The sequence below is a fragment of the Scophthalmus maximus genome, chromosome 12 (assembly GCF_022379125.1).
Source record: "Scophthalmus maximus strain ysfricsl-2021 chromosome 12, ASM2237912v1, whole genome shotgun sequence".
Classification (NCBI taxonomy): Eukaryota; Metazoa; Chordata; class Actinopteri; order Pleuronectiformes; family Scophthalmidae; genus Scophthalmus; species Scophthalmus maximus.
Genome location: NC_061526.1, coordinates 19957404 through 19970075, shown reverse-complemented (window position 1 = coordinate 19970075; position 12672 = coordinate 19957404). Strand labels below are relative to the sequence as shown.

Below are 12672 nucleotides of genomic sequence, written 5' to 3'. Positions count from 1 at the left end.
TGAAGTGTTGCGCGTAATATGATGGATTGTGACAATGAATGTTAATCTGCTAATTGTATTGACAAGAGAAGTAGATATTGCAGTGTATCCTCCTGGCCCTCCATCGTTGGCGGTTCTCTCAACTTATCTTTAACGTAAGCACACAACACATCACGTCACTATGGATACAGCAGAGCTGCTTTTTTTCCTTTTTTTTTTACTGCTGTTAGACATACAAAATTCTACCTGGCAACAGCAATGAACTTATTTCTGATTGGTTAATCTTTTGTTTCCTCCAATCAATGCAAGGCAAAGCAGTTTCACAGCCTCCTCCGAGGCCTTCGATGGCTGGTTGCACTGCATCCATTCAATTAAATTAATGAGTGGCAATGATTTACACACATTACCACCATATTCCCCTTGCCTGGATTAAAAGAAGAGTTCATCTGCCGCCGCAGGTCTTTACGTTCACCTCACATCCTGTGCGTCATGACGCAACGTGCCAACTTCGTCTGCGGCATTTTCAGCGCCACCTGTGGTCACAGCTAGTCGACTAGTTGGCGAGAGAGGTACCACACTTTTGTCAACTGTGACTTTTTACTGCGCTTACCTTTCCATTAAAAATAATAATACTATTAATAATAATAATATTTTCCAGGGGGCTGGGTGGTTGGCAGCATATATTGTAGCTGTTATCTCATCTGATCGAGAATAAGAAATAAGAGGAAGTTCTCTTCATTGGTTCCACATTCACACACACACACACACACAAAAAATAATCACAGTTGTCTGTCAGTTTGACGGGAGCGAGCGTCGCATCCGTCGCGGTGGATCAGTGCGCGTTCACGCGGAGGACTGCAGGAGCGGCGCGGCGCGGCGCGGCCCCGTCGTGTCGTCAGTTCCTCCGTCCGCAGCCCCACGTCGTCCGTCGCCGACAAGCCGACACCGTGGCGGATCGCTCAGGTCTCTTCTGACCGGGGCCTCGGTTCCCCAGGCGCGTCAAGGACGAGCAGCAGAGCCGGCGGCGCCACCCGGACACGAGCCCGGCCTCCGCGCAGAATGGGCAACGGACCGCTGTCAGGGTAACGAGCTGCGCGGCGCGCTCCTCCGCTTTGATACCTGTGATGATGCGGAACTAGAATGAGAAGATGGAGACTGATGCTGCGTGCGTGGTGAAGACTGTACAAAGTGGGGAGGGGCGAACGAACATCCAACAATCTGATCATCATGTCTTTCATTAGTAGTCAAATGTGAGCCTGTAAATTCATATATACAAAATGATATATGAAAAAAAAAGTGAGAATGAAAAGGAGGCGTGAGAATTTCCGGTGAAGTCTTGAAGATGGTTTTCACTTCCCACTTGGTTCAGGCTCGGCTTAAAGTAGGTGAAGTTGAAGTTAGTGTCATATTTAGAGTGATTTTAGTTGAGTGACATTAAATTCATATTCTGGAAACTGTTCCCCTTAGTCCATATTTCCTACCGAGGTGGGTGTGAACCTGGAATGATGTAAAAATAGTAATGTATAAACATATGTATGAATATGGACATTGGCCATAGTCGGGCTATAATCCAGGGGTGGGGAACATTTTTCCTGTCAAGGACTATTTCAATTTTTAGAACATCCCTTTGAGGCCCACACAAAATTATTGAACACAAATATCACATTATAACTTCTCCAATGCTGAAACTGCTTATCTGGTGTCAGATACTAGTGATGATGATGAGGAGGAGGAGGAGGAGGAGGAAGAGGAGGAGGATGCCAAACAAAGATGGTTTTCCATGTTCTGGGTCAGTCAACTTAGAGCAGAACAGAGACCTCAGAGCCGTAGTTTGTCGCAAACAGAGATGCAAACGTCAGCACACAGCTTATTTGGCCCGTGGGACTTGAGCTGGTTCCAGATAAAACGGCTCAGCAACTATTTGCAGTTTCTTCCTGTTTACACATCACATCCTGATGATTTGCAAACGCATCTCCGTATTCAGTTGTCATGCCAGGCTCTTGTTTCGGGCAGAGTGTAAAAATGTGGCGTTTGTATACACAAACACACACACAATTTGAATTATTTTCTTCTACATTGACTTCTTAGCTATGAGCTCGCTCACCACAAAACGTGTGCGACATTGTCTCCGTCACAATGTGGTCTTGTGAAAGCTGTTTGTCGGACACCAACTCCACCGACGGGCGTTGACTTTATCCAAGTGCAGTTGCAATTGCAACCTCATCCAGTTTGGCTGCATATTTGCAGCAGTGATGACGCTCAATGTGCCAAATGTTAGGACAAACAAAGGGCTTCATAGTTTTTAACTCTGCCATTTTTAAATCTGACTCTGTTTTTCTCTTTCATTCCAGTGTTTTCAGGGCGGATGCAGAAGCCACGCCTGGACAAGTAGGTGGAGGGAGGTTCATAGAGAGGAGGATCCGGAACGGCATCACTTACTATTACACTCCGCTCCCGGAGCCACTGTGTCCTGCCAAAGACTCTCCAACATCCCCTGATCTTTGCCCCCTCACAGACCCCCCCTCTGCAGATCCGTCCTCCTCCCCATTGCTGTCTGATTCACCCTCACACACGAATGCCTCCTCCCACAACCAGCCAGATTCCGCCTCCACTTCCCGTCCGCTCCTTCTCTTCTTCCCGTGGCTCGGCGCCAAGCCAGTGGCGGTGGCCAAGTACAGGGACCTTTACCTGGACCGCGGCCTCGACGTCCTCGTGGTCCGGAGCGGTGTGATGCACTTCCTGTGGCCTCGATGGGGGCTCGACTACGGACGCGAAGTGATGAATATTTTGGAGGAGCCTCAGTTCTCGGGGAGGCCCGTGCTGGTCCACGCCTCCTCCATCGGTGGCTACACCTTCACCCAGATACTCATCCTCATCGCTCAGGGGCAGGGGAACTATGCCGGCCTGGCCCAGAGGGTGATAGGGCAAATCTGTGACAGCTTGGTGGTTGGCACTCTGGAGCACATGGCGATAGGTGAGTGAGAGTGAGCCGCCACAGTCCCGTCGGGGCTCAGGTTACTTTTGTGTTGAATTTGTGCGTCAGAGCTTTAAATAATTCATTAGGCCGCCGACCTACTGCTCCAGTTTCCAAGGGCTCCAGGGACTAATATTTTTCTCAAAGTCCCAAAATGGTGACAAATCCCTCACATAGTTTCCCAGACATCTGCACTGATCGTGTGAGAGAATGATGGCTTGTTGGGAATGATAAGTAATATTTAACATGCTATTATAACTCAACACATTTTGTGCTTAATTATTGAGGTTGTAATCTGTTTAAATCTTAATCTTAATCTCAGTTTAGGTCTAAATCTTAATAATTAAAATTTGAAATATTAAGTGATGCACTTTGCAACTAACTAATTTTCCTTATCATGGATTTAATCTGCTGTCACATTGTGTTTTCTGATTTTCGGTCCACCCGTCCCTTAATGCTTATTCTCATGAATATTAAAGTTTGACACCCAGCTCTATACTGCACTGTGTGTATATTTGTAATTATACTATAAATTATTTAATTTTCAACCTGCTCTCTTGTTGCTATTCAGGCCTCGGCAAGACTCTGGTGCCACGTCTCGAGGGCTTCGTCAAGAACACAGCCCTGTTCTACTTCTGGCTCTTCAAAACCCACACGGCCGACTTCTACAACAACAGCATCCGGGTTTTCCAAAACAGCCCCGTCACCGCGCCGGCCCTCTTCTACTTCAGTGAAGATGACGCCCTGTGCGACCCGGTCGCCATGGAGAAGGTTATCGACCTCTGGAGGGCGAGGGGCGTGGCCGTGGAGAGCAGGAAGTGGAAGGAGTCCACGCACGCGGCGCACATGCGACGCCACCCACGGGACTACATGTCGACGCTGGAGAAGTTCTTGAGGCCACTGGCGATTTCCCCCCCCGAAGCAAAAGTGTGAACTGTCGGGGGGAGTGTGGTGAGTTGAAGGGGAAACCTGTGAGATGCTTTATGATTTCAAATAGAAGAATCTTTATCCTGCATCTGTTGCAATGTTAACAGTGTCAACAATTGAACAAAGATATTATTTTCTGTCCCATAAGCCTTCTCGGTTGTATTTAAGTATTTAATACGTTTTTTTGATGTTTGTGATGTTTGTGACGTTTGCACAACAAGTGTTGGTTAATGAGCTGCTCTTCCTCTTTCTACCAGAGATCTGGGACCTGTACCATGAAGCAACTTAATCTCTGCCACTCTTGCCATTATCAAGTTAAATCATATGGTTATTTATGAAGTATACAGGCAGCCTATCAGACCTGGATGACTGGAATGCTATGAACGTATACGTGGGTCGAATCGGATACAGCGACAACACAAAGTTTTGTGTTCCTCAAAACGTCAGGAATAATTCACAAATGTTTAACGTAAGGCTGAGGATATGCACTATAATTTAGTGCCGGTAGTCTTTCAAGGGTCATTAGGATTAGGTGTGAGTTTAGATGATGCAAAAGCGATGCACATAAAAAGTCATCCAGATTGTTTCTGCAGCCGAATGGAGAGAAGGAGAAAAATACTTAATGCCTGACAGCAACAAAAGACTCTACTGCTCTATATATAAATATCCACAACTCTTCGTTGTTTTGTCATGTAGTGAGCTGTTTATCTATGTGGGGATTCTGTAAGAATGATGGCACAATTTTCCTTGATCTGACTGGAAAACCCACTAATCTGTCTTTGTGGTACAGGCCCTCGATCGCTGCACCGAATGCTTACTGGTAAGTTAAAACTTCTGGTCCACTATCAAATTTTATTTCAGATGCACAAATGAAATACTTAATATGACATGTGATGCATGTGAAAAGAAAAAAAGTTCAAATGACTATGATTGTTGTAGCATTTATTACAATCGGAAATACTTGCAGTGTGTGCACTATTTTTTTTTAAATAAAATTTAAAAGGGCATAGTTTTCCAATTATCACAGTCTCCGCATGTTATTTATTGAGCTCCAGTCTGTGTGTGTGTGTGTGACTGCATAGCTTCTTTGGTTCTCAGTGATATACAGTAATTTCTGAATGCGTACAGTATACACCAAAGCCAATATCCACATGCGTGGAATGTAGAGCAGTGATTCATCCTCTTTGGCACCGATGCCTCAGTCTTTATATATTAATCTTTTAATAACCCCCCAGATCTGTTTTTGCTAAAGCATGTGGAAACGCAAACATAAAATCCAACTTTCTGTGCTCGCCTCTTGTGGTGTTCAATATAGTATAATATAGCGGTGTGTGTGTGTGTGTGTGTGTGTGTGTGTGTGTGCGTGCGCGCGCGTGTGTGTGTGTGTGTGTGTGTGTACAGCTGTGTGCGGTGATGGGAATAAATAATAGGCCACACTTTAGACTGAAATAGGGAAAACTGGATTCAGATGTATTGATTTCTCTCTCAAGTATCTCATTAGTTTGGAGTTTGTTATTGCTCTTTGTGACGTTTAAGCACTTCTTCCATTTTGTTTCCCAACAGTTACATAAATAATCTAACAGTGAATAAACTTTATCTTATGTCTCAAGTAAAATATTTTAGATTGTATTACCTTTTCGAAGGAGGTTATGTTTCCACCCCTGTCAGCAGGATTACCCCAAAACGACTGAATTGATTTCCCCAATACATTCCCTTTTCTCAACAATCAGACATATTTAGGGGACTGTTGTGAGTGTGTGCAATTTGGTGCGGCTTCATTGAATTTAAGGGCACTGTTGGGCCTTTAATATAATCATTAAAGTTTTGAGTGATTCAATCTTTTGTGTCTAGAATGAATAAGGCAGATTTTCCATTACAGCTGTAAATATGTGAATAAATGCATTTTATTTTTTGTCCCTCCAAAGCCCCCATGTTATATTCTACTTCCCCATTTAGATCACAAAGACTAACTCTCCTTAGTACAGATGCTTTTCTCTTAATCTTTTAATAAATCATTTTGCCCTTCCTGAGTATTACCTCTGAAAGTTAACATAATTACAAGAATCATTTCTGCCCTCATGTGTAGAAGCTCCCTGCTCGCTGCTGCACTCACCTCTGTGTCCGCCACATGACGGATGAGGTGTTCAGTGCAACGTAATACTTCATAGCTGTGGAAGTGTCGCCAGGCAGCTCTGCATCACGGTGAGTTTGTAAGTGGGTCAGAGTTCAAACTTTTTAATGTCACATTCTTGCGCTTTCTCCAAAGGGGCATCGCTGCCAAGAATTTTGACCGCTGTGACCTGCAGAGACTTGCCTCTCCCAAGAGTTATGAGTTACTGCATTCATCACGATAGGATTTGCATTAAATGTTGTGCAGTAACCCCACAGTTTCTCAAATAAATTAGCTGAAATTGAGGAAGACGAGTCAAGCGTTGAACTGTGAATTAATTGTGGGAGAGTGGGAAAGTATTTAAATTGTATTATATTTTCAATATAGCTTTTAACATGGGCTAATTAAACTGAATCTCAGTGTATGAGTTTTCTGACGTAAAACAATACATTTATCAATTTTACACTTAAATACATTAAGATTTATAAAGCATGTGAATTTGGTTTTTAAAATGTTATGTGAATTTGCTATTTTTATTGTGAGGGGGTGAACATTTTTGTCAGGCAGGAGGTTGATTCGGGTTTTTTTTTAAACATTAGATTTCTTTTCAAATCAGTACATGTAAAAAGAAAATCTACAGGCAAAAAATATTGACTAAAATCTTTATTGCAAAGTTTAATATAACAAAGGACAGAAACATTTTTGTTGTAAAAACATATTACAATAAACAGCACACTTCTAACATAAAACATTAACAATTAGATCAACTTTCGTTGTTTTTAAAGATTTTTGAACATAATAGAATGAACCCACTTCATCCACATTCAAGTTTTAAACTAATCCACACTTGAAGAAATATTTGTTTTTACATCTACTTATATCAGTTTATTTTCAAATAATATAAATAAGTCTACAGATGATATAAAACAAATCTACAGTTCAAATATTTTTCAAACTTGTATAAAATATTTGTTGCAGAAACATTAAAAACGTTGCACCTCAAAAACTTGTTTTGCAAACTTTTTTGCAACTAGAGGACGAGAATTATTGCTTGAAAATTGACAATGAATCACATGGTTTTCATCACAAATGTCCATGTTGCTGCATGAAAAATATTCTGTGCAAATGAAATTAGACAAATTGTGTCGCTGACTACACTGAGCTGTTTGTGCAAATAAGAAGTCTGTGCACATCTGCATTACAGCAAGACAAGGCAGGAGTGTGATGTGAGCGGGTTTCTCAGCAGACCTTGAGCTTGTCCTTGTGGAGAAGCAACTTGTCCAGGTAGCGCTGCACCTTGGTCAGAGTCAGGTAAAGGTGACTGTGCGGGAACGAAGTGTCCCTGGTCTCTCCTTTGGGCCTGGCCGTGGCAGGACAGTCCATGGTCAGGGCGAGGGAGCGCACCCTTCCCTCCAAGCTGGACACGTCGGCCTGGATCTGGCTGAGGAGCTCGGTGAAAGGGCTCCACAGCTCATTATCCAGAAGTCCAAGGTCACGGCTGATGCTGGTCAGTCCCTCGATAGAGGGGCAGCTGACCTCTATCTGTGGAGCGACCGGCAACTGATGCAAAGAAGAAAAGAACATGTCATCTTTATATCCGTATGAGAACAAGGAATGTAGAAAGACTGTATTTATTTAAACTATTAAATTATATGTGATGTCGGTTAATTTACCCTATGAAGTTGTAATTCTTGCAAAGCAGAAAACAGTAATTAAGTAAAGTAAAAATTAATTAAAAAAATTCTTTCCCCATTTTCCGAAGAGAAAATATGAAATGACACGCATCTCACGCTTTTTCCTGAAAACACTCTGATTGTAAACTATACTCGTATGAAGCAAAGTGCAAACCTTTGTCCTCAGTTTCTTAATGTGGACCAGAGTGATTTGAGCGATATTTATTATGTTGTGTCGGGTATTTCTGATGGAGTCCCTCTTTGTGGAAACACTTGCGCAACCAGGAGCCGCCACGAGAAAGAGAAGGGCCAGAGGGATGTGCATCCTAAAAACGAAAAGGAAACAATCAAGATGCCGTGACAGAAATATGCTCATTCACTGATAATCCTATTAAAGCTTTCATTTAGCATTTCAAGTTTTAGAGTTAATATTACTATACTTATTATCATTTATTTTTAACCCCATAATACTATCTATACAGTAAAATATAATGGAATGGTCTTACCTGTGTAATTGCACTTGTCGCTGCTCCTGTGAAACTGAACCACAGCAAGATGCAACATGCCTCTTTGCCAGGTTCCCCCATTTAAATAGTCTGCTCTGAACTCCAGTCTTGCCTCAGTCCCTTCCCCTCCTCTCTCCTCCCCCCGACTCAAACCTGAGCTGGACTCTCAGGAAGTTCAGAAAATGCTCAATAAAAAATTGAAAAAAGATAAGTCACACATCTTTCTGACTCAGTGACTTGGAACTCGCTGCGTCCCGTGTTCTTACTTTTGTTTCCCTCTGAGATTAGTTCAGTTGACGCGTGTGTGTCTGCTGGTGCAAGAGGGGAATTCAATCTTAACTTTCAATTGACGGAAAATGTGCAGGTAGATTGTAGCTTGAGTTGGCAACGTGCAGTGCAAAGCATAGAAACAGATCTTGAGGTGGGAAAGAAAAAGGATGGTGAAATACAGTATGTGTATGAAAATGCCGGCATATACGTAGGTGGAATGCATGTGATACTTGTACTTGCCATCTTGTGATTCAGATTCAAGGTAGTGACTCATCATCCTGTTGCTTACTATCTTTTACAGTCTTTGACGGCAGTGGTCTGGTTGCTCAGACATACATGGAAGGAAGAGCCGTGGCACATTGTTTGTCGCTGGAACGTGGAACCTGTGACGTATTTCGGCCCTAACAATAGAAACATAATAACGGCATTCGCGCAGGTTCGTAAACCTCGGTTGTTTCCGGAGGTGTTTTTGGTCTGAAGGCCTCATGCTCCAGGCTTTTGTGTGTGTCTGTGTAATTACTGCATGTGCGGAAGAGATGACATCCTCCGTTTAGCTGCACGTTACAGGAATGTTCCCCCTTTGTCTGTCTTGAACATGTGTGTTTCCACGGTGGCTGTTCTCCTGCTGGCCAACAACATCTCTAATGACACCTGTGACACCATAGCAGCCGAGTCAAACCCTGAATTGTCCTTGAGTTGATCACCCCTGGTAATTTTCACATCGAGTGAGGAATTACGAATGATTGACGGAACGGAAAAAAAAGCTCTTCTTTACGAAGTGCTGCCCAATAAGGTTTGCCTGTCCTTCGTACATTCGACGAACACTCAGTTTGTGAACTGCCGATTTGAGGCCTCGGATTTAGAAATTCACGCCAGCGCCATCTGGGTGTCATCAAACACTTTGTTTCTAGTGGGATGTGTTGAACTGTGTTGTTCTACCTTCAGAACCATGGTCCGATGTTCCTCCAGATTTTAAACAGTCCATTGTGTTTCAAGTTGCTGATCAGTCAGGAGGAGTGAGATGACAACAGGTAGTCACATTCCCCGAGTGTACACGACTTTAATACAACATTATTCTGTTGAAAAGAGCGTTTGCGCTCCCCACCCTGAGCCTGACGTCAGAGGAAAAACATGTGAATATGTGGAATATGTTGAACTGTGCTTGACAACAAAGAAACATGCATGTTCTGCATGTTTCGCACCTCATTCATTCCAAAACACACGTGCGTGTGTAACCTAACCTCTTCTTGTGCCTATTTAAAGGTCCTGGTAACTTTTGCAGGATGTACCCTCCTTCATATTGATTACGGCAATATTGTAGAAGTTTGGTTGCAGAACTGAGGCCTCGCAGATATATTCTGCCGGTTGGGTCCATTTCAATCAGCGGCGGAGACCTCAGGTTTTCAAGAACCACAAGAAGTAATGCTGATCTATTCTTTAGCTCGACAAGAGGTGGAACAACTGCTTGTGTACTGATGTCAGTCACAGACAATGAAAGATGGCAGGAAAGGGTCACTTAATCCATGTTTCTCTTGATAGATGAAGGAGGTTTAACTAAGTATATTATTTCTCTGCTGACAGAGGAGAGGATGAATAACATTTACCAGTCACTGAGCCATGGACTCTTCCAGTTCCATTCCAGTATTCTTCTCTGTCATGTCCCCGCTGTTGTGCATCTCCCATCTAAACTCCTGTTAATTGAGACCCTGTTCTGTAATTGTTGACCCGTTTTCACGGAGTTCCCAGAACTTTAATTAAAGATTTTGTTGAGAGAACAAGAATTATAGAATATAGCTTGCCAAATCGTAAAAGTCCAGTCATCCAGCCGGGCTACTCACACAAACACATTGCTCTCTTTACTGTTTTTCGCAGGAAAAAAACCTACACAGATGGAAATACTTTTCTTCTGAAGCAGATGATACAGGGAAACAAAAATGGAAAATAGGGAGGAGCGATTTATTGGAATATCTGCTTTGTTCAATTCCAGTAAGATGACGTGGCATTGGGCCCCCTCAGTTCAAACCCCCCCCCCCCCCCCCCCCCCCCCCCATCACCAACTGAACCCCCTTCTCGCGAAACATTTTTCAGTGCACCGTTGTCATATGGAACCAGTCTTGGCAATGCCTTGTCTGCACAGGAAATAGTTGTGGTTTGAGACAAATGACCAGGGAAATGAGTGTATCGTAGGCTAGACTTACACCTTCCAACGAGTCAGACAACTTACAGATTTATCTAAAGCTCAGTTAGAAGCTGTAAAAGTAAACTCAAAAACATATAGATCAGCATCAAATTTGAAGGGATGATTGTCCCCCTCAGGAAACCCCCCCCCCCCCCCCCATAATGTTGGTGATCTCTCTCTTTTTCCTTGAAGCCTAGTGCCGTCATCAGGTTCAATTTTTCACCAAATACCAGCAAAGAACCAATAACATTCAAATAAGCGAAAGGTGTGTAGTGCTAAATGGCTTCAGATAGCATGCCAACTAAAATGGCTTGCTAGACATTAGCACCTCAGCAATATATAAACACTTTGTTGCTTTTGAAAGTGCTAGAGACCTCTACCAAAACTTCTGCATGGTTTCTTTAAAAGAACAAATATATATATTTACGTCATCTCAGGTGGCCTGAATAAAAACACAGTAACAATTGCCAGTTGTACCGGCAGCGTGAATGACTGGAACCAGATTTATTTCCACTCAAGGCACTTTTATGAAACAGGCTTTTGGCAATTACATTTAATCACATCATTGCGTTGACACAGAATACTTGGACAAGACTACAAAACCAAAACCAAAAGCACAGACCAGATCTTTGGGAAAAAAACCCAAAGCCAAGAAAAGCAAACCTGTTCTCAGACGGCTTATTGTGTTACACCAAGTGAGGCATTCAATTATTCATGTTCGACACTGTTTACCGTAACTTTGGTGTGTATATGACATGGGGAGGAGACTACCAGGATGAATTTTATAATCTAGCTAAGTAAACCTGATATGAAAACGTTCTGTTTCCAGTTGGCACTTTTTTTCATTTAACATACTTAGTCTTTTCTGTGTGATGGAGCTGCAGTGTTCTTTGTTGCAGTTCTCAAAACATCCTCTGGAGGGCGATAGTCACCCAGATATTAAATTGAGGACCGGTTCGTCAGCTTGTGTCACTGTATGTCACTCTCCTCTATTTATTCATTTTCTCTTACTGTAAGACGATCCTTAAGGAATCTCATATGAAATGCATGATCTCAGATATTATGTTTATTTCAAAACCTGTGAATGTATTGTATGCCAGAGGATCCCAAAAGTTTTTTTGAATTGTTTTATTCTCTATGACCCCTTCGGACAAAACCATTTTTCCTTTCTTTCGTTAATCATTTTATTTATCGTGTTGCAACTGGTGAGATCTGTTCGTCCCTAATAATTGATTTGACAATTTGTGGATTATATTTTCGAACCCGTCCAGTCAGTAGGCTGATCTGCTTCATGATTGCAAAAGTTTCATCAAAAATTAAGTCCATGCAATAATCCTTTTTCAAATGTAAAGTCTTTTAAATAGAAAAATAAAAAGGCTCATGATTGGGATGAAAAATACTTAAAAAGTACTATCATGTATTTCATTTTGAATCAAATTACATTGAGCCACATATATTGAAAATATGTATTTCTACAGTAAGACCCCCCCCCCCAAAAAAAAACAAAAAAAACCTTTACACAGTTCTTTGGCCTGTGGTTACCAATTTAATAAGCAGGAGAGGAGCAACAGTGCATCCACCAACACACGTCCCTATCTGATGACATGGATGTGGCACTGGCCTATTTCCCAGGGCGATGTATGACACAAATTGTGGGCCACGGTCGTGATTTGACTGAGAATCTCTCGCTCCGATCTGAAGGTCAGTCCGAGATTTGTTAGGTCAATTAATGGATGCGGCGGCCTGGTCTACTGGAAAACAAACTCGTGTTGCTCTGTGGCCACCCACAAGGCGGTTTCGGCATTAGTTGGCACTGTTGTCATTTGCTTCAGTGGTGGCCTAATATTTTATCAGTGTAATTTTGACTTTTGTTATATTTAGTATGTGTAACTGAACAAAGATAATAAATAATAAGTAGAGCATGTGCAGCCAGTCCTAGAGGAAGAGTTATATTGGCTATAATATATTGGACAGACAACAAGACAGCACAATCGTATTGTATTGAATCTTTATTTAACGAGGCACCAATGACAAGAAAAAGTGAGTGAATTTAA

General features: G+C 42.4%; 2 protein-coding genes across 3 annotated transcripts; one reads left to right on the top strand and one right to left on the bottom strand.

Annotated features, from left to right (window-relative positions):
- The first annotated feature begins 786 nt into the window (after positions 1–786).
- LOC118291131 lies at positions 787–4901 on the top strand. The gene is made up of 3 exons (XM_035619094.2): positions 787–1061; positions 2331–2953; positions 3525–4901. The coding sequence occupies exons 1-3, from the start codon at positions 1039–1041 to the stop codon at positions 3884–3886; spliced, it is 1008 nt and encodes a 335-aa protein (XP_035474987.1). The 5' UTR covers positions 787–1038; the 3' UTR covers positions 3887–4901.
- Positions 4902–6271: 1370 nt separating this feature from the next.
- Positions 6272–8329, bottom strand: lepa (leptin a). Of its 2 annotated transcripts, XM_035619118.2 has the most exons (3): positions 8170–8329; positions 7839–7989; positions 6272–7550 (listed from the first exon to the last, which is right to left on the bottom strand). In XM_035619118.2, the coding sequence occupies exons 2-3, from the start codon at positions 7986–7988 to the stop codon at positions 7230–7232; spliced, it is 471 nt and encodes a 156-aa protein (XP_035475011.1). In that variant the 5' UTR covers position 7989; positions 8170–8329; the 3' UTR covers positions 6272–7229. The 2 variants fall into 2 exon arrangements, with proteins under 2 accessions (XP_035475011.1, XP_035475001.1); XM_035619108.2 differs by having other exon boundaries at positions 7839–8329.
- Between the last annotated feature and the right edge of the window lie 4343 nt (positions 8330–12672).